At 47.3% G+C, this 21981-nt stretch overlaps 1 protein-coding gene across 1 annotated transcript; it reads left to right on the top strand.

The window, feature by feature from the left end:
* Positions 1-299: 299 nt before the first annotated feature.
* On the top strand, positions 300-21981 carry Napg (NSF attachment protein gamma). The gene is made up of 12 exons (XM_004645039.2): positions 300-469; positions 5240-5307; positions 6513-6597; positions 7497-7514; positions 8491-8521; positions 11948-12057; positions 12176-12242; positions 12490-12560; positions 17011-17089; positions 17999-18078; positions 18503-18632; positions 19779-21981. The coding sequence occupies exons 1-12, from the start codon at positions 414-416 to the stop codon at positions 19917-19919; spliced, it is 936 nt and encodes a 311-aa protein (XP_004645096.1). The 5' UTR covers positions 300-413; the 3' UTR covers positions 19920-21981.

Genomic DNA, 21981 nt, shown 5'->3' with positions numbered 1-21981 from the left:
GGCGAGGAAGCCGCTTCCGTCGAGCAGGAAGTGAAAAGGGGGAACGGGAGGTCACGAAGCGCCCAGGACCCCGCTCCTCGCCAGGCCTCGCCTGCTGTAGGCTCCCTGCCTTTAACAGCACCAGACCGACGCCCCTCGTCAGTCAAAGCTCACTGTACCTCTGCGATGACCCGGAGCTGGATCAGCGCTTCCATCCTACCCCTGGGTTCTCTGCAGGCGGCGCTTCCACGGCGCCCTCCGGCTTCGCTGCCGGAAGTTTGAGCACTTCGGTACCCCGTAGGCGCTCCCTGCCACCGTCCCGGCATCCTTTGCGCCGTCTCCGCGCTAGTCCTGGCGTCCTCCGCGGCGTGTGGTCGCTGCTGCCAGGCGTGGAGCAGCGTCCCTCTCGCCCGCCTCAGGGACTGCAGCGGGAGATGGCGGCCCAGAAAATAAACGAGGGGCTGGAGCACCTGGCCAAGGCAGAGAAATAGTGAGTGACCCCGCGGCGGCCCGGGTGCGGACGCCGGGCCCCTTCTAGTCGGGACCGGCAGCTCCGGCGGGCTGGAGGGCGCGGCGCGGGTTCGGCCGTGGGCCTCGCGAGCGTCTCGGCGGCGCCGGTTCCGGCGGGCGGCGGGGTCGCACGCTTGTCCCCTAGCCTGGGAGCCGAGGGTTCCCAGCGCGGCGCTGTTCGCTGTTTCCGGAAGTCCCCCCAGGACTTCAGTCACCAAATGACAACTGCGTCTCTTTGCCTCTTCCTACTGTGACACCAAAATGTCCCCTGAAGGACAGACTGCTTGTTGAGAACCGGTGCTGTGAGAGCCCCTTAGTCGTGGCGGGCTGTTTCCGAGCCCCAGCTTCCGCAGGCTCTTGCCACCCACCAGCCTGCTGCTCCCTGGGGCAGGAACTCTCTGGGGCAGGACCTCGGTGCACAGCCGCACATCTCCAGGTCCAGGACCCAGCCAGGCACCCGCAGCATTTGTGGAATGCAGCAAATTCTCCGTAGTCTTCTGGCCTCCATCCTCCTCCCCTGCTTGTATTACTCCCAACAATTTTTTTTTAAAGCAATTTTTGAGTAATTACCTACCATAGTGAAAAGCCTACTGCGTTGAGTGCTTCGGTACATAATTTAGTAATCTGAGATCTGCGTGACAACTTTGCAGGTAGATAGAGAAGCGTCCCGCTCACTTGCCCAGGGCCGCACAGGTGGAAGAGGGCAGAGCCAGTGAGCAGGCAGTGGCGGCACTCAAGCTGCTGCTGCTCGCCGCCGGAGCCGCCTGCTTAATGGGTGGGGTGGGGTGCGGGTGCAGGGCTCGCGGTCAGGAGGTAGCCCCAGCAGTCCGGAGCAAAGGAAAGGGCAGTGGCGATAATGTGCGTAGTAAAGATCACAGTAAAGCTGTATTAATTGTTTGGTAACATACCAGTTCGTTCTGCCAGAGGGAGTTTAAGAAGATATCAAGAGATGATTTCTGAGCAAGGCTTCGTGAGGGCAAGTCTGGAGAGGTTCTGCTTGCGGAGTGTTGTGGTCACAGGCCGAGAGGGAGCTCTGGACGCTGCACAGAGAGCTAGAGCGGAAAGCAGCTAGGCCTGGGCTGTGGAGGGATGCCCTAGGCAGCCCTGGGTGTTAGCTTTTCTCCATGTGGAATAACCAGGGGACCTGGTTGAAGTTCTTTGGGGCAGCACTGTGCGGGATGGGCTGTGACAGAGGAAGGGGAGAGAACTGGCTTTTTCATTAAGCAGACATATATCAAGTTATGGCTGCAGCCATACAGGGAGTCGTTGTTGCAGACCTGAACTAACCACTGGGGCACTGGGCCATACTAAAGTCATCGTTTTCTCAAGAGCTTAGAATACACAGGAGGACAGGCAGGTGTGCAGAGAAGTGGGAGCAGGCGATTAGTGCTGGATAAGAGGCTTGGTGGGTGTCAGGGAGGTGGGGGTTACTGTCTTGGGGTACTGGAGGCGAAGCAGGGTACGAAGCCCTTGGAGGTACCATGTGCAGGTTAGTCTGTTGACTTCAGGGAGAGGTGATGATGGCCGAAATTAAGTACCAGGACAGGCTCGAGCAGCCTTTGTCTAATAGAGTTGACAACCTTAATGTGCTCCCACTGGCTTGAGCTTCCAGAGGTATATGTATGACTGTCCTGTGAGGTGGCTTGTACTACCTGATGGGGCAGTCGTCCATGTATGACTGGTGGTTCAGAGCTACCCAGCAGCAAGACATGCAAACTACAGCCTCACTGTGGACATATTAGTGACTGCCCTGGCGGCTATGCAGGTGAAAGGCTGACTTCCAGGTTTCTAACTTGGCCAGGTAGAGTGGAGGGAGTGGCTTTTTAGAACTACAGGTGACCGAAAATGACCGGGTGGGGCTGAGGCAGTGAGATGTTGGGTTCCAGCCTGAAAGTTCTATTAAAAGTCCTCTAGGCAGCGTAGCTCAGTAGGTGGTAGGAAAACTAGGCCAGGAGCTTAGGAGAGCAGATTTGATTTTTCTCTTTTCTAATGGTAGTATATTCAGTAATCCCCTCAAATAAATGCTGGCTCTCCTGATTTCTTTTGTCCTAGGAAACTGGTCTGTTTCCTCACTGAGGGTAGACATGGTCAAAACATCTGACAAATTAGATGTGAAACTGAAATTAAATTACAGTGCCTTCTTTTTTTTCCTAATTGATAAAACTGTGTTGGCTGGTGATCTTCGATGTTTTTAAATACCTGGCTGTCTTGGGGACAACCCACTGCCCCCCCTCCTGTCCCTGTCTTGGACAGGAGCTTTCCTTCTCTCAATAAATATATTCTGCTCATAACCTCCGTTTGTTCCTAAAATTCATTCTTCCGTCTTAGAGAACACAAACTCATCCCAGGTACCTTTCAGGTTAGGAGTTTCATTTCTTTCCCCTATACCATTTGGAGGTCATCCACTGAGATCATTGGACGACAGAGAACCGGGGATTGAACTCAGGCCCCTGTGCTTGCCAAGGAAGCACTTATTCTACTGAGCTATCTCCACAGTTCCTCTTACATGGTTTTGTTAAAATGTTGGTCAAAATGTTGTTAGTAAGGCAGTGATCCTCAGAAACATCAGCAGATTTTTGAAACTAGCAGTTAAATGATAGGATTCTCACCCTGACTAATTATATATGCTCATACCTGTGAACCAAGCAACTGCACTGAAGATAGCAATGTGTAATAGCAGGGTCATGCTTGGAATGCCAGTCATTCTGGTCTTCTAAATACGTACTTCTTGTCATGACATACCAATTATTACCATACTGTCTCTCAAGTAAAAGCTGGGTTTGTTTTGTTTGTTTTGTTTTTTAAATAAAAGGTAAAATTGAGGCCTGCGCAGGCCCCAGCTTGTCTGTGCTCTAGGGTTGCTCTCGGCCTCCTAAAGCAAATGGAGCTTTTTCCTTCTAGGAAGACAGAGTAATTGTCTTCTCTGAAAAACCTTCCTACAGAGTTGGCTTTGGCACTGGACAGGCATAGAAGGGGCAGGATGGAGGCCTCATAGACAGAAGGGTTTCATTTGAGGTCAGGAGCTGTGACCGTGATAGCTCCAGTTTTATAAGATAGAAGTGGATTCCTTAACAATAAAAACGTATAACCCCACTCCAAAATAGCAAAATAATAATAATAATAATAATAATAATAATAATAAATAACTAAAATTAAATAAATAAAAGGTAATAAATGAAAAAAGACGCAAGAAAAAAAAGTCACAGGACTGTCCTGCTACAATGCTGTATATGTTTAGATTTCTAAATTTCTGTGTATTATGGAAAAAAAATAAATTTCTGTGTAAATACCTGGCTCTGTCTAGGTGTATCACATTAGACAGTGAAATGATTATACTTTGTTCTCAGTGGGACTTAAATCTGTATTACATGCAGAGTGTAGAGCATTTTGGTATAGGATGGAAAGTTAGAATTTTGCTTTATTGAATTTTTTTGGTTTTTGTGGATGAGAATAGACATCTTGCAGTTTTAAGGATTTTAGTTTTCTGAGCAGTGAACTTTTGGCAAGCTTAAAAACTTGCTTATAACTCTAAATGTTGTTATAGTATGTAAATACATGTTAGGTGTTAAATAGGTTAAATTTATAGTTGAAAAATGTTCCTTCAAAGATTCTGTGGGAAGGGGGCCCGCCCACTAGCTCAGTTGTTTAAGTGCCTGCTTAAACAAAGCAGTCAGTCTCTGGGATCCGGGATTCGATTCCCGCATACTCGAGGCAATCCAGACCAGCGCTGGAGGCAATCTGGAGCTGCCAAAAAAAAAAAAAAAGATTCTGTGGGCAGTTGGTTGAGCTGCCCCATAGTATATGCTGTGCCTCTGGCCCTTGCCCCCATAAGCTCATAGCTGTGTGATGCTAAGCAGGCTTTCCTTATTTGAACTGAAAATTACAGTTTAAGGTGTTCAACAGTTCTTATGCACACCCAAGTTTGACAGCCACTGAATTACACTGTAAACCTGGCAAATACTTTAAAGTAAAAGCATAAGATATGAAGAAGGGAATTGTTTTTTTTTTTTTTTTTTTTCAGAACCGGGGATTGAACTCAGGCCCTTGGGCTTGCCAGGCAAGCGCTTATTCTACTGAGCTATCTCCCCAGGCCCAAGAAGGGAAAATTGATTGTCCTTTGATTTGACATCTAATGGCAGCATAATTGGGTGACAGTTTCTCTTGATTACCATACTATCCTCTTTCTGGTTATCCTTTTTCACTGTAGCTCATTCTCAGCATTGGACCAAATCCCTGTGCCCTTCCTCCGAGCGTGTCTTTCTAACCTCTGCAGTCTCCCCAGGGGACCCTCTCTGCAGTCAGCTGAGGCATAGCACATGCTCATGACTCCTCCATTTGTCTGTGTTCGATACCCTAGCCTCTCAGCTGTAGGAAAAGAGGCTGTGCTTGGAGGCACCCCTAGACTTGCTGCACCGTGGGTTGCTGCACACACCCTGAGGCTCTGGTTCTGTAGGTCTCAGATGGAGCTGCAGTGTGCATTTCCCGCAGGTGACTGGGTGATGGAGCTGCTGGTCTGGGGTCTTGGATAGGGCATAGGCACTTCAAAAGGAGAAAGTCCTGTCTGTGGTGGTGGGAGGGGAGAGGTAAGGTGGTATGTATTGTCAGTAAGTCCGAATGGAGCTGGGTTATGGTTATGCCTGATGTTTTTTTGAAAATTCATTTCAGTGACCTAAATGGTCATTATGAGCAGGGCTCTGACCTGCAGATGTACTTGGTAGATTCGGTTAAATGTGTCTTTCTTTCATTCTAGCCTCAAAACTGGTTTTTTAAAGTGGAAGCCAGACTATGACAGTGCTGCTTCGGAGTACGGAAAAGCAGGTATTTGTGACTGTAATCCTTTTGTTGCAGTGTGTAACCCTAGAACAATCTGATAGCTTCGTGTCATTGTGATGCTGACACTTAATGTTTTCTACAAGGCCTTAGTTAAAAAGCAAAATAGATATTGAAACTGTCCTACCAATTCCGTTTGAAACTGTCTCATTGCTATTTGTTTCTCAATAAAATTATGGAAAAAAAATAAAACATTGCCACAAATCTTAAAAAAAAATAGAGCAACTGCTTACGCTTTTGCTTTTTTTCCCCCCCGGAGGTATGAGGAAGACAGCTCTTAGAAAGTGTCTTGGAATTTGTAATATTGAATCTTAGAGTCGCTCCTCACAGTTTTGCTCTTTCGGTTACATTTTTTTTTTCATTTTTTAAACTCCTGGTCGCATACTTCAGATTCAACAGGAAGATGTTTTCACACATCCTCTAGCTGTATGAGAGCTTTGGTTTATTGTTTGTTTTATTCTTTTGGCAGTACTAGGGATAGAGCCCAGGGCCCACTCTCCCAGACCCCCAGTCCCATATTTCTACATCATTGATTTGTTTTATTTTTGAGCCAGGGTCTTGCTATGTAGTCCAGGCTGGCCTTGGACTTGCAGCAATCCTGCCTCAGTATCTCAGGTGCTAGGATTACAGGCATTACCACCATGCCTGGCGAAAGCTTTATTTTTTAAGAGATGCATTGCTAGGCATTTAATTGAACCTGCCATGAGGGAAAGTTTATTGTAAAATCAAGTGTATATTGCTGTTCAGTCCCCATATAATGTAATGAGCTACAACAGAAGTGCTGTTGCTGTTGTGAAGCGCAGAGCTGCCGACGTGGGCTGCCATCTTTTGTGGCTGAAGGCCCTGCTGACACTCGGGAGCACTAGGAGTGCTGGCCTTCGTATTCTTCGTTTTGTTTTTTTTTTGAATTCTTGGTTTTGAGTGTAAGTAACTCTGCTGTGTTGCCATAAAACAAAACAAAACCATTATAAATACTTCTGAAATACTGATACTCAGAAAAGTTGTAAGGGAATTTCTTTAGGAGAAAGAAATATTTTAGTTTTATGAAACGTCCCAGGTACTTGAAATCCATAGTATGCTTTGTGATACTTCATGATAAATGCAGATTTCAGTAATGGTTCATTTGAGATTTTTTAAAATGATAGTCTGTATATATAAATGGATGTATTCATTTTGTTGTTGTTTTGTTTCAGCTGTTGCTTTTAAAAATGCCAAACAGTTTGAACAAGCAAAAGATGCCTGTCTGAGGGAAGCTGTGGCCCATGAAAATAATAGGGCGTATCTTTTACAGCCTCTAAAATAATTTGAATAAACTCAAGCTTTGACAGTGTGTTTTCTCTTGTTATAAATGTGTTGAGTGCAAAGTAAAAAACTTTTAAATTAGAAAATGGTTAGAAAATGTATTTTTAAGCTCTGACTGAATATGTGCAGTGGTTGATCATAAGTCCACAGTGGTTTATAGCACTTTATTTTCTATTATAATCTCTTGTTTTTTTGATACAAACTGAAGAATGAAGTTATGACATGTATTGACAATGTACATACTTACATAAATTTTTACAAAAGAGTCTTCCTTAAAAAGTTTTTTTTTTAAATTGATACAGCATCTGCAGGGTCTGTAGGGTCTCGCTGCGTAGATCAGACTTATAGTGATTCTCCTGTTTTCAGCCTCCCCAAATGCTGGGATTACAGGCAGGCACCACCACGCCCAATCTCTATCCCTGTCTCTGTAGCCCAGGGGCGGGGCTGGCAGTGCACACTGGGAATCCTAAGCAGGTGCTTTAGTCGGCTGAGCTATCTGGCCAGCCCTCCTTAAAAAGATTTCTAAGTAGTTTTGACATGATTTCCTAAAGTGTCTTAAAACTTAACAATTAAAATGCTTATATTGCCTTACTTGCAAATTATAGTCATCATAATCTTGCATTTTAGTAAAACTGGTCAGATTAATATATGGTGGAGTTTAAGTCTCTGTGATGTTTTCACAGTGTTTTGTGAATTTTGTGCTCTTAAGAAACTTCAATAGGCATTGGTTATTGTTATTTTTTTAACCATTTATAGGATTTGTCTTTTGGGACCAACTGGGCCAGTGGTACTTACCTGTCTTTTAAATATCAGTTCTTTAGAAACTTGATTTCCTTTTCTTTTTCCTTAATTTTGACATTGTTGGATCCATTCAGTCTTTTTCATGCTGCCAAGTAAGTAACACTCTCCATATTTTTATGTGCAGATTATGTTTTAAAAGTTAGTTAATAGACTATTAAAGTTTTTCCAAGTTATAAATTTGTATATTTTGTATTAATGTGAATAAAATAGGTATTGTCTTAGTTTCTTTTTGCTGGGGCCAAATACCCAACACCCACAAGTTAAAAGAGGAGAGGTTTACTTTAGATCACGCTCTGTAGAGATTCCAGTCCATAGCTGGCTGGCTCCAAGGCAGGGTGGCCTGGCGGAGCAGCTTCACAGAAGAGAAGCGGTCTGTGGCTGGCAGCAGGCCGAAGCTGCGGTGCTGGCCTCTGTCTCCTTTCTACATTCTGCCTGTGGGCCTGTGGCACTGCTCCCTCTGGCATGGGCCTTCCCGTTAGCACATCCAGAGTGATGCTCAACCAGTCAGCGGGCCAGTGTGGTTATCATACAGATCAGCCACCTGGGAAAGGCCTCGCCATGAGCAGATGTGGCTTTGGGGGACATCCAGATACAAGCTCCAGCGTTATTTTCATTTGCTTTGGTCTTTAACTGAATCTTAAAGACTGTCACTCCTGATTGTAAGAAACATTTTTAAATTAAACTCAGCATAGTATTTTCTAGACTAATTTGTTCAGTAGTCTAAAGAAATTAATGCATTAGAATCCCTTCTTCCCCTTTCAGCTTAGTTAGTAGTGTCTATGAAAGAGTAGGAGGTTTCCTACTTTGGTGGAAACTTATGTTTTAAAATGTAGATTTAGGTTTGTCAGATTAAACTTCAGGTTATCATTTAACCTTTCTGAGCCATTTTTTGTCTGCAAAATAAAATGTCTTCAACTCAGTGCCGTTCCTGAGGCATTGTTGCCCAGGGAGATAAAGGTAGGCACAGCTGATGCTGTGGCCACCCGCTTTCTTGGAGTCGCTTCCCCACCAGCCCTGCACTCCGTTTGTTCAGTGAGACTCATCAGAGCAATTGTCTTGTCTTCGCAGAGCCTATGAGCAAGCTGGCATGATGCTGAAGGTCAGTTATGCGCTCGTTATGTCACAGCTGTTGTGTGGGGTAAACGAAGTAGCTACAGTGTGTTGGAATAGAATCCATGTGGAGGTTGGAAAGTTTCCTTACAGTACAGCCGGAGGTCCAAAGTTAAGATCTGCTGTCTAGGGCAGTGCTGAGTGGACACACAGGGTGTGCTTGCTGCGTCTTCAGGTAGGGAGTAGTAAACGGGAAATGTGGGAGACGTGGGTTGGAAGGAGCGGGGAGCTACAAGGTTCCCAGCTGTATGGTCTGGAGAGGTGTGCCTCGCCAGGGAAGCAGGGCTGTGTGTGGACTTCCTGCGTTAGAGAGCGCAAAGACGTCTGAAGATGGTAAAAAAAACCCATATATATATATACACACACACACATATATATGTATATATATATACACACATACCTGTATAGGTATATGTATATATATATATATATATATACTTATGTAGATACATATGTATATACACATATACACACATATATACCTATATAGGTATATACATATATATATATATTTTTTAATTATTTGTGGGTTATAAAGAGGTTTTTGTTGACTTTATAGTAGGTTTTTGCTTATTTTACAAATGTCAGTTGGCAGCAAAGAGAATCAGACTTCACGTATTGTTACTTCATCTGCTTCTTCTTGAATGAACTACTTTGATAAAGGTATCACGCTTCTGCTTCTTAAAGCAGGCTAGGAATTAATGCCCTGTTGAGGCCAGCTGCTTATACTTCTGTAAGACAGTGACTCGAGGTGTGCCAGGTGGCAATTAAAATGAAATAATTTCCTTTCCATTTTTATATATGCTCTCTGATGTGGTACAAGTTATTTGAATTAGTTAAAATTCCTAAGGCTTTGCTTTAAAAACTTACACTTCAGTAAAGCTTTTGTTTGCTGTAGTTTTGGGTTTTTGAGACAGAGTCTCACAGTATGGTCCAACCTGGGCTTGAACTCATCACCCTCAACCTCTTGGGGGCTGACCTTGTAGGCCTGTGCCCTTGTGTCCACGTTCTGTGACTTTATAGTGTTAGCTTACTGATTTTTTTCAGTGATTGCATGTGTACTGGAGAACATTTATAAATACTGGAGAGAATAAAGAATGTCAGTAACAGCTACTAACATACTTAAACATTTCATAGCCTTTAACACAGCCATTCCAATTCTGTGAGTCAATCATAAAGAAGTAGAAAATACTTGTGCATAAATATGTTTATTGAAAAAACAGCAGTTATCTAACATTTTTAATAGACTTTTTAAAATATAGTGCTTCTAATGAGTTGTTCTATGTACATTGACATAAGGCTTTTCTGGCTGAACATGTATCTGAGTTGACATTAGGTGACAAGTTTAGGTTGCCAGCAGCAGAGAAGCCAGGAATGTGTTCTGAGCACCTGTCTGTTTCCCCCTGGAATTAGGAAATGCCCACGTGGCTTCTATAATCTCATTGCACCTCATGTCTGTTTTTAGGGTATCCACTGCTAGAACATGGTAGTTCCCACTACCCACATTTATATTCCAGCAGCTGTGCTAAAGTGACCTAGGCGTTGCTTCTGTTGCTCAAGTGCCTGTGTTATATGAGGGTTGGAAAGGCATTACTCTGGGTGAAAAACCTTAATGGTGGCTGGAGAGATGAGAATGAAAATACAGTCTGCATGTCTGGTTTTGAGATTAAATGTCACGGGACAGTTCCAGGTGGTGTCCAGAGTCCTGAGCTGTGACCCCCACAGTTCATTCTGTGGGCTGATTTCCACCAGGTCCTGCGGAGCTTCTCATGCTGTGCAGGAGGGCTGAGGGAGTGGCAGCTTGGAGACCAGGCCCAAGGGAAGGCTCTGATGCTGCTGCCTGCGACTTGGGATATCCTGTGCTATTTACTGCATAGGAACAATGTAGTACCGTGACACACAAGCGCCTGAAGACAGGCACCACCGGAGATAGAAACACTGGGTGGTGCTGCTTGTTACTAGGTAGCCTTGCATTTTTTCTGAGAAGTATCAGTATTGTGGTTGGACCCTGGTTGCCCGGGGGCTTCCTTGGCTTAAAGCAGAGTAGGGAGAGAGACAGCTGCTCATCAGGTAATGTTTCTTTATTCCACCTCTGCTGTAGTTGCACTCTGTACGCCCATGTTCTTGTTCTTTTATCCTAGATGCTTTTATGTTGGAGGTGCTCAGCATCTATTTAATAAATGGGTTGGTGATTTATGGGTAGGAATAGTCTAGAGAAGTGAAATTGACCCCCGCGACTAAAGTTTCCAACATAATCTTTTTTTTTTTTTTTTGGAGAAATCGGGGATTGAACTCAGGCCCTTGTGCTTGCCAGGGAAGCGCTTATTCTACTGAGGTGTCTCTCTGGTCCCCCATGTAACCTTCAATATGTGCCAATCCAAAGACTTGGATTCTCTTATGGAGCTTTGGTTTCTCAAACAAAAGAATGTTTTTATTGAAGCTTGGGAATATAATGTATTCCTCTTGAGTAATAATTGGTAGCAGCCTTGCTTCTTACAGTGACTTTCAGGATGTCTTAATGTTGCTCTCTATAGCGAAATAATAAGCAAGTTATATTTTAGAGTCAGAAAGAGACCAGCAGCTTTACTAGAGACATCTGCATGTTGGCCCAGATGGGCTGTCAGTGTACCTGCTTGCCACACACAAGTCACCCCTAAAGGATACCACCTGAAAATGCCATGTGGGCTTCTAAGTGATTTCTACTTTTAGTTTTTCAAAACAAATTTGATTTAGAGACTTTAGGACCAGAAGATCTGAGAATCACAAAGCAGGAATAAGAGAATCTATTCTATTGACGCCCTGGCGGAGGCTGTGGGCGTGCAGGGGACGCTGAGGTGAACAGGCGGCAGGCAGGAGCAGTGGGGAAGCGCTGCTCGCCCAGCTTTGGCACCCACTCCTGACAGGGCGGCTGGTGCTCAGCCCCACCCCCTTGCTGCCTTGGGGACCGAGGACCTATGTTGGCTTAGCCTTTGAGGTGTTTTGTTTTTTTTTTTTTTAAAGAAGCCATAAAACAATTTTTTTGTGAAAGTATCTGATTTAAAAACACTGTAACTCAACTGAAGTGTCCTTAGAATTGGCACACGGCTCTAGGGTTACTAGTTTGTGGTCCTTGGCATAGGCCTTGTGGATAGTAGAGGCTCAGTAAATGTTTAAAGATCTGTAAATGCTTTAAAAATTAGTTAGCATGCTATTTCTATAGTTTCTCTGAAAGTCTGCGAGGGGATGATGAGTGGTAGAGAAGGACTGGTGACTCTGCTTTGACTGCGTGAAGCTCCCTGTGGAGGGTGACAGGTGGCGTCCTCGGGAATGTGTTTGCTGTCCCAGTGTGCCGTGTGATGCGGAACAGCAGCACAGCAGTCGAGCTTGCGTGGTTAGTGCTGCGTGCCTGAGGCTGTCTGTGCTGTGTGCTCTGCAGGAGATGCAGAGGCTGCCAGAGGCCGTCCAGCTGATCGAGAAGGCCAGCACGATGTACCTGGAGAACGGTACCCCTGACACGGCCGCCATGGCCCTGGAGCGCGCTGGGAAGTGAGTGTGCGCCCGGCCCAGAGCCCTGAGCCCTGGCGGCACTGCTCTTTGGGTTTTAATGTCCTCCAGGGCATGTTTTCTATTTCTCACTTAAGTCAAATTCTCTTTTCTAATTCAGGCTTATAGAAAATGTAGATCCTGAGAAGGCTGTACAGTTATACCAACAGACAGCTAATGTGTTTGAAGTAAGTTTGAGTCTGTTTTTCTTCTATGCTTAGAGCATTTAGGTTAATAACTTTGAGGAAAACAGAGCTGCATTTTTGTGGAGCTTTTCCGTGCTCACAACAGATGCTCCCTTTTTCTGTTGGAGAACAGTGACAGGGCTAGCAGCTCTGGCATCTCCGATGGGGTGTGGTCCCTGCCTTGTAGTTCTTGTCACAGGTAAGAATCCACATGAGCACAACCAACACTTCTTTTTCTGTGATCCTGCAGAACGAGGAGCGCCTGCGGCAGGCTGTTGAATTGCTGGGGAAAGCCTCGCGGCTGTTGGTTCGAGGACGCAGGTGAGTCTTTCACGGCCGTGCTGGGGCGTTGGCACCGAGTCCATGAGGGCGAGGGTTGTGCTTGAGGGAATGGCTGCTTCGTCCTACTGGCATCTGCCTTCAGTACAGCAGGCTACCAGGAGAAGGCCTGGCATCCACGCAGTGGGCATGTGACACTGAATATCAGGAGGGCCGTGTTCCAGAGTGCAGGGCCCACATTTACCCCGCATCATGTTTTAATGGCTCAGACGTGGCTCGGTAGACGAAAGCGAACAGTTTTATTGATGTGCTACTTAAAAATGTTTCTCTCTTGGGGCAATACATGTATATTGGGGTAAAAGAAATGCTTAAAATCCTCACCCATGAAAATTTGAGTTTCTTGGTAGTCAAGTTGTGTCATTGAACAGGGTGTATACTTTTTGTCCTTGAAATATGTGACTTGCAGCACAAATTGCTAGATACTGAAAGCTGCACTCCTGTGGGGTCTTGTCCACTTTATCTCAGTTTATGCTTAGTACATCATTTATATTATTGATAAAATTCTACTTGTCAGCTTCTCAGTAATACAGTCTTAAGATAAACACCCTTAGGCAATTGTACATTTGGAGACAAATATCTTGTTTGTTTAGTTTTTTGGGGGGGGGGCGAATATGCCTTTAGGGCATTTCTGGTTTGCTGTGACTATCTGGGTTCGAACCACAGAAGCTTGAGCTTGAGGGCTTTGTTGAAGCAGGCACTTAAACAGCTGAGCTATTGGCAGGCCCCCTGTTTAGTTTTTGAGACAGGGTCTTGCTGTGCAGATCAGGCTGGCCTTAAACCCACCATTTAGCGTAGGCTGGCCTTGAACCCCCAGTAATCCTCTTGCCTCAGGCTCTGAGTGCTGGGATTATAGGCATGCACCACCACACCCAGCTTGGAGACAGGTGTCTTAATTAAAACTTGCACTTCATTCTCTGGTGCCAGAAAAGACCCCAGATTTATTTTGTAATGAAATTAAATTAGAAGTGACTACTGAATCTATCAGTCCCTTTCTGAGATTGCATTGATTTTTTAAATGAAGATTATAGATTCTAAAATATAATTCAGGGGCCGGGGAGATGGCTCAGTAGGATAAGCGCTTGACTAGCAAACGCAAGGATCTGAGTTCAATCCCCAGTTCCGCAAAAAAAAAAAAAAAAAAAAAAAAAAAAATCAAACATATTTAGAATGAGAGTAACCCTAAAATTAACCTCTCATGCTCTCGTGTAGACATAGTACTCGTTTATATAAAGTCCTTTTCATTGACTAGGTTTTTATTGGTCTAAATGGAATAGAAATTTTGTTATGCTTTTAAATGAAGCCTATTGTTTTATTTTTTAAATTTTATTTATTTATTTTGCGGTACTGGGGATAGAACTCTGGACCTTATGCTTGCCAAGCAGGCGCTTATGCCACTGAGCTATCTCCCTGGTCTGCCTGTTGTTTTAAAACAAACAATTCATAAATCAGCCTTGTACCATTGCCCTCGTCATTCTGCTGGCCACTGGTTCCCAGAAATGCCAGTGACAGAAATGAGGACTCTCAGGTCAGCTGTCTGTTGGGTGTGGCGGTGGCCCCTGGGCTGCAGAGTGGCTGACCTGTGAGGTACCACCAAGATTCTAGCCGTGAGTGGCCCCAGCCAGAGCCGGGAGGTGCCTGCTACTCTGTACAGGGCACATCCGGGCCTGTGGGTGCCTCCTCTGTAGAGATCCAGGGCGAGAGAGGAGGGGTGTGCAGATAGTGGGGTGAAGGCAGCAGGCAGGAACAGCCTGCCTGGGCTGCGCAGCAGAGGGAGGGCTGCCTTTCACATCTTTCTGTTTACATCGCATGCTGTAGACACCCGCTCAGGGTCGTGGCGCGGTGTCTGTGGAAGGGAGGCCAGGTGAGGAGGAATCCCCACTGCTCCTCATGCCCTTCCACCCCTCGCCTGGTGGTGCAGCCATCCTTCTGCAGCCCTTCCTGGTGGGTTTGGGCAGCCGTGATCGGCTCGGTGCGGCGTTTGCCTCCCCAAACCTCCACAGGTGCGTGACCTGTGTGCAGCTGGAAAAGGGACCTGTGGTTACCTCAGGGGTCCTTTCCTTGATTTTTTTTTCTTCTCCTACATTTAACACTGCATTGTAAAATGAGCCTTTCTGCAGTGTTAGACCAAATGTAAGCTCTATGGAAATGCATTGTAAAATTACTTAACCTCCTAAAGGCTGGTGTGAACTCACTCAGGAATATGATGAATTTGATACTCTGGAGAGTGTCTCTGGGCACGTGTGGCATGAAGCATGAAAAGCCTGCTGTCGCAGTTCTTCTGCCGGAGTATTCAGTAGTGCAGAGTGATAAGACACCACGCTCCTCCTGGTAGAGAGGGGAATGGGCCTGTTCATGTGTCCTCGGCTCTGCTGAGGTGGCACTGAGTGGAGGCCATTGGTGGCCTGAGAGAAGAAAAGCAGGTGGCAAGTTGCCTTGTTCCACGTTCCCTCCAGTGGAGCCAGGCTTACTACACCAAAGTCTGTACCAGCCTGACAGGGTTACCCTTTAATGCTCTCTAGTAGAGCAGAACCAACTGTCTGCCTCATGTCTCGTGGCCTCACACTTTCCCTCCTGCTCAGAAGTGTCTCGGAATTGCACTTAGGCCTGGGGTGGCCCTTGCCCTTTCTTGCAAGCTGATGAGAACTGTACCCTGAGAGACCCTTCTGGCCCACCTGCAGGAGTAGGCCAGTGCCTGGACCCCAGCGCTGGGGGGCAGGTTCCCAGCACAGGCTGTCACTGGGTTCCTGAGGTGGTACTGTTCTGTGCGCTATGGGCGAGGTCTCTGATTCCAAGGTGGAGAGAAGCCAAGTTGGGCATGTGGCAAGAAGACTGAACAGTCTTGTGAGCTATTAAGGATTACTTGATGAGAAAGTCAAGATTATCTGTATTTCATTGTAAATTCGGATTATTTCTTGGACACGTCTGAAGCTGGGTGGCCGCTTCCATGGACTTCCGCAAAGCTGATCAATTTCTCTGACTCCATACTCACATAAATGTGCTGTATTCCTTTCGCTGCTTTTGCTAGGTCATTATAAGCTCACGGAGGTGCTGTTTTTATGTCAATGAAATGAATGTTGAGGAGCGTAGCCTCTTAGTTGAATGTGTTAACATCGCACCGTACTGTACTTCTACTAGACTGACAGAATCTGGACATGATGGCCACAGACTGTCTCTGCAGTATTTTATTTTATGAAATACGATCTGTGAAAAGCTCATGGTCACTGTCACAAGTGATGCGCGTGGGATGCCATGCCTCAACTTACTGTTCGTGTAACAGATTACCAGAAACGCAGCCTCTTGGGGTGACAGTCCCTGGTTGCCCCACGCCTCTGCTCAGCCTCGCTAGGATGAGGTCAGGGTGCAGGATGGACGGGCTGCGATGGCCTCTGCAGCTGGGTCCCCATCCAAGCTCACTGAGTGTTGGCAGCATCTGGTTCCTGTCAGTCATGACAGAGGTCCCTGCTTTCCCATGGCCTGTCAGCCTGGAGCCATGCTCAGCCCTTGTAGTGCCTCAGTTGCTCAGCCTGTGTGCTGCAAGGCCATTTGCTGTGACACTTACCTGCAGGGATGGCCCAGGCCCTGCAGACAGACCTCACCAGCACTCCCCTGTTGAGCACTGTCTGTTACTTTTCTCTTATTGCCGGGACAAAATACTGGACACCCAAAATTAAAGAAGGAAGGGTTTATTTAGCTCACAATTTGTGGAGGTTTCAGTTCATGCTTGGCCAGCCCCAACGCAGAGTGACACATGGAACAAGGCAGTAGTTCATGGCAGTGGAAAAAGAGCAAAGAGAGGGGTGGCAGCTGTGGCTTTTTGCAAGCCTGTCTCCTCACATTGTAATGCAGGTGACCCACCCCAAGGCAAGAGTAGTACTCACACCCATAATTCCAGCCTGGGACCATGAATTAATCACAAACTCCAGAAACCGTCCCATGACTGCATGAGGCTTTGGGGGAACACCTTGACACAAACCATAACTAGTCCTGAACCCAGGAGGCAGCCCCAGCCCGCCCAGGGGTCCTGCTCAGCAGAGAGGAGGGTTTCCTGGGGACGGTTTTGGATACCACTGTCACTCCCAGCCAGTGAGCTTACTTTCACCTTCTCCCAAAGGTGCATCATGGTCACCTTCGGAACTTACATTTGGGAGGTACCCTGGAGTTCCTCCAGGGAGCTGAGATAGGGTGTCCTCTTGCACTGATGAGGTGGGTGTTGGACCTGCTGGGTGCTCATTGATGGGTGGGCCTTGGCACCATGCTTTCCATGCCCTGTGCCAGCCTGACACCCAGGGCCAGGGCCAGGCACAGAACAGAGCAGAGGGGAGCGTGTGTTATGCCATCGGTGGGGAGCAGTGGTGCTTCTGTTCCTCTGAGCTTCCTGGAGAGGGACTTCATGGAGATCTGTCTTGTTCACGTTTCTTTGTTTTGTTTTCAGGTTTGATGAGGCAGCACTCTCTATTCAGAAAGAAAAAAATATTTATAAGGAAATCGAGAATTACCCCACCTGTTATAAGGTAGTCTTTGAAAGTGCTCATTTTTACTTTACGTTAGGTGGTTTTTCACATTGGTACACATAACTGCCTGAACAAAGGCTCTGTGGGGGTGTTTCTAGAAGATAGCAGCGGCCTTCTGTTTTGTGCTACAATAGTGAACCACTACAGCCTTGTCTGTCTGGCTGATTACAGTTAGAACTATGGCGTAAAATACAGCAAGCAACTACCGTACCCTTGGAAAGTAAGCAAGGGTAGGCAGGCTGGAGGGGTGTCGACACGCAGACACCGGGTCCAGGTGTGAGTCCGGGCTCTTGGGTCCTGCGGCATTCCCAGGGGAAGCCTGGGCATCAGAGGCCACGGCAGCGGCTCCTGGGAAGCCTGTCCTTGTAGCCAGACGGTCAGGTGAAGGGAGAGGGGAAGGGGACACCGCTGAGCCACCCTTGTGGGCCCTGAGGGGGTGTCGGTGTGGATAGGGAGACCCCGTGCAGGGGACCCGCGTCTGAGAAGAAAGTTGGAGTCTGTATCGCCAGTAGGGTTTTAGCAGTGTGCCCTGCTCCTGCTGCTGCCTTTGCTGTCCACTTACACTGCATTATTTCTGCTACTAAAGGGTCACGCAGACCTTCCTGGGGCCTTTTAGGAGTTCCAAGTACAGCAGTAGAATTAGGGGTCCCCTCCTGTCTCTTTTCAAGCTTGTGCTGATAGCGCATGCGTCTGCAGTGATGCAGGGTTCTGTGAGGCTCCGTGGGCCCAGCAGGGCCCTGGGGCTTGCGGAGGCACGGCTCTGGGAGGTTTCTCTTGGGTGTCGTTGGAACTTGCTGCTGAGTTTACAAGTCCCTATATACAAACCAAGATGAAAAGTTAGCTTTCAGATGTCCTCAGTACACCCAGAATCACCGCCCATTTAGAGCATAGTTCTCTGTTTTGTTTTAGAAAACCATCGCCCAGGTCCTGGTTCACCTGCACAGAAACGACTACGTGGCTGCCGAGAGGTGTGTCCGGGAGAGCTACAGGTGAGGCCGCTACTGCTCCTTGTGCTCGGGGTGCTGCTCAGACAGCTCTTGGGCTGGAAGGCTCTGTCAGTTTTCTAAGGGTAGGAGACTCGCCCACCGTTTCAGTGTAGTTGTTGTCTCCTGAGGATTTCCACGGGAGTGAGTGACTTTAATCATTCCATTACGTTTGCCTTCTAAGAAACAAATTACGGAAAAAGGAAGGCAAGCTCCCCATGTGTCCTGAGGGTGAGGAAGGTCGCATGAAGGAGGGCCTGGCGGGTAGACCCCTCGGCTGGTGTTTGGTTGGGTTGTCGCCTGTGTACCGCAGGGGGCGAGTGGGGCCTCTGGCCTCTACCCCTTGCTATGACTTTGTCCCTGCTGCGGGCTGGCACCTGGTGGAGGCGTCCTAAGGAGGTGAAGATGCGTACATGTGCTGTCTCCACAGCATCCCAGGCTTCAGTGGCAGCGAAGACTGCACCGCGCTTGAGCAGCTTCTCGAGGGCTATGACCAGCAGGACCAGGACCAGGTGTCGGAGGTCTGCAACTCGCCACTCTTCAAGTACATGGACAATGACGTGAGTGTGGGATTCCCCATGGATCTGAAAGATTTTCTCCTCAAACCCTACTCAGAACCAGCCGATTCCGTTTTCTTCTTCCGCAGGGCAGGAAGCCCACTTGTCAGCCACTTGGTTCAACATCCCTTCACTGACTCCTTGACTGTGTTGCCCACAGCGTGTTTTAATTGTTTTACTTATTTTTTAGTACTGGGAATTAGACCCCAAGCTGCATCCCTAGTGCTGTTGTATTTTTTTATATTGAGACAGAGTGTCACTAAGTTGCCCAGGTTGGTCTTGAACATTTCAATCCTCCCTCCTCAGCTTCCCAGAGTGCTGGGATTATAGCTGTGTGCCACCACACCTGGCTGAGGGTGGCATGTTTTTGTATATATCCTCATCTCTCAGCCTGTCCTTTGGTCGTTACCCTCTGAAGGTGTTTAGTTAGTAAGTTGCTTTTCTTCAGGCTCCTTGTCTCAGAGAGGCCAGGATATGGCCTCCTCAGAGCTGTGCAGTGCCACTTGGGTGACAGCTGCAGGGTGGTAGAGGCTGCTGTTGATGGTCCCCACGCCCCAGGTGACTCAGCTGTAGTGCAGAGCGCCTGGCATCTGTCGCAGTGGAGTACCGTGAAGGACCCTCCAGCCTGTGTGAGAAAGGGGCCTCCCTCCTGGGCCGAGATCCCCTCGGCTGTGGCTTCTGCCCATCTCCTGTCTCAGTAGATTTATGGGTAGCAGTTCAGTGTCCTGTCCTACTATCAGGGCGGCCGCAGACCTCTGTTACAATAATATTTGTAGAGAAACTTCATTTACATACATTCCTAGTCATGCTTTGGTAAATTTGTATAGATTTTTAAAAATTTGCCCCTCCCTCCTTTCACTCCCGTAGTCTGACGTAGATGTCCAGGTCATCTCTGTCCATGAGGGAGGACACAGTTGGTGTGTCGCCGTTGTATACCATTGCGGTCCCGAGGCAGCTGTGTGCTGCTTTGCAGTAAAGGGAGAGGGCAGGGGGCAGGGCTGTAGTTAACTCCTCTGAGCCCAGTCCCGTGTCATTCCTGTCCTGTCTGACAGGTGAGCAGCTGGGCCTGCGCTTGGTGGTGCCACCCCCAGGAGTTGTGCTCTGGGCTCCTCTGGCCAAGCTCACAGGCCTTTCTCGTGTCTTTGACAGTATGCCAAACTGGGCCTGAGCTTGGTGGTCCCAGGGGGAGGGGTCAAGAAGAAGTCGCCAGCAGCGCCCCAGGCCAAGCCAGGTGGTGGCACCGCGGCCCCCGAAGAGGAGGAAGATGAATATTCAGGAGGACTGTGCTAGCATTCTGCTTGCAAAGAGAAAAGGAAGACAAAGGGAAGATTCTGACATACCATTTTTGTGGACCTGGAACTCACTGAAAGTTACACTTCCTTGAGATGGTGATTTTTGAGTGGAAACCGCTATGGCCCGAAGGAGCAGGGGAGCCAGGGGACACCCCTGTGGCCTGTTCCCATCGCCCAGGTAGAGATGATTCGTAGTTACCGTTTCCCAAATCAGCTCTTGGATCTACTATTGGGAAGCATTTTTTTCCTTTCTTTTGTAAGAACAGGAATAGCAAAAAATGTACTGTCACCTTTTAGTACAGTTGATTTTTAAATTTGCAAGCTAAATTCAAGACAAATCACACCCTAAGCAAAAGGACTGGTAGACATGGGTACTCTTCTTGTGTTCCTGTGATTTATTGTATGAGGATTTTGTTTGTATTTTATTTAATATTGCTGCTAAAAGTGAAGTTGCCCACTAGAACAATTATTACGTTAAGAACTTACCTTATTTTGAAAAGGAAATTTATCTCCCGTAATTGTAGGTACATTTAAATTTTAAATATTTTCAGAGACAAAATCCAGATGAAGCAGTTTTGAGACGTAGGGTATTTAGCCCAATGAAAGGTGCACATAAGCTTTTTCTGTGTTAATGCACACACTTTTGAAGGCATTCTCTTAAGAGGGTTCTGCTGTTCCCAGTGTTCTCCGCGGTGTGGGGGACTCTGGCCACCCAAGAGCGCAGTGACGGTCCTGCTGGGCTCTGACCATGTGGACCAGTGTCTGTGTGCTCTGAGGAAGAGTCTGTGTCCAGTCCGTCGTCTAGCACAACCCGCCTCCTCAATGGAAGGGCTGCGACGAGACCACGCGTGCACATGGAGAGAGCTGACCACAGAGGTTCGGCTGGAAGGGGCGAATTGATTTTGAGAGACATGTAGAACTGGGTTCTAGCACTCTCAGTCTTGGTGGTTTCCTGACAGGATAGTTTTGAAGCATTCCTTTGACACCCTGTGTGGCGTAGCCCTGCCTTGTCCCCTGTCACCAAGAAGGAGGCTGGACGGCAGCAGTCCTGCAGGTTCTTAGTCCTGCAGGCTCTGCCGCGAAGCCAGCTTCCCCTCCACTCAGGCCAAACCCACCCTGCTTTGTCTTGCTGGGTGTCCTGAGACCCTCAGAAGGGGTGCTCGGGACCTGGTCACAGCTCTGCTCCGGGACACGCCATCCCTGCAGTGTAGGTGAGGTTAGCACGGCTTCGCTGAGGGGCTCCCACCAGCCTAGCGGAGCTTGTTCTCCCTTCTGCCGCCTGCCCAGGCCTTCAGGGGCAGCTCACTTGTATTCATTGTACTGAGGTGGTGACCATGAATCTGACCACTGAAGCATTTTTGTTTAAGGGAAGCTAAGCTTTCAGCGACCCCCTCACTGCCACATGCACCCTGTAGGTCCCATGAGAAACTTGGGACGTCCTTTGCCAAGGCCTCTTGAGCAAGCTAGTTCTCCGTGTGAGCAGGCTGCTGGTACTCACAGATGCGTCGGCTGCCTCTTCACGAGCTGAGACTCCTTACAACCTGGGGTCGGGAGTGCTTGGATTTACACACTGAAGACAGGGTGATGGGCACAGGCCACAGGGGTGTCCCCTGGCTCCCCTGCTCCTTGGGGCCACAGAGCGGTTTCCAGAGTGTGCTGCTGTGTCAGGGTTGTCCTGGTGTCCACGAGAGCTTTTGTTCCACACCTACACGTTTTATTTTTCCATCCGGATAGTTCTCCTGAGAGCATAGTCAGAAAATGATGTTTACAACAAGAATAGTTGTGTTCTAGAACTCTAGTGTCCGCACTTTACCAAAATGAAAGTCTGCATGAGTGTGTTGAGAATCTAGTTTCTGTTCTATATAGCGAGTAGCACCCAATGAACATTTAATATATTGAATTTATTTGTACATGTGCAGAGTATGGTATTTGCGTATGGAATCTTACGCTCTAGTCCTATTTTTTCCCAGCTCTTTGACATTAAATGTGTTGTTACAGAAATACATTATTGCTTCTATAAAGAAGATAATTATGAAAATAAAATCTGAAACCACATAGTC

This window comes from Octodon degus, unplaced genomic scaffold (genome assembly GCF_000260255.1).
Source record: "Octodon degus isolate 3935 unplaced genomic scaffold, OctDeg1.0 scaffold00216, whole genome shotgun sequence".
NCBI classification, from domain to species: domain Eukaryota; kingdom Metazoa; phylum Chordata; class Mammalia; order Rodentia; family Octodontidae; genus Octodon; species Octodon degus.
The sequence above is the reverse complement of the archived record's forward strand: the minus strand, read 5'-3'. Positions and strand labels throughout refer to the sequence as shown.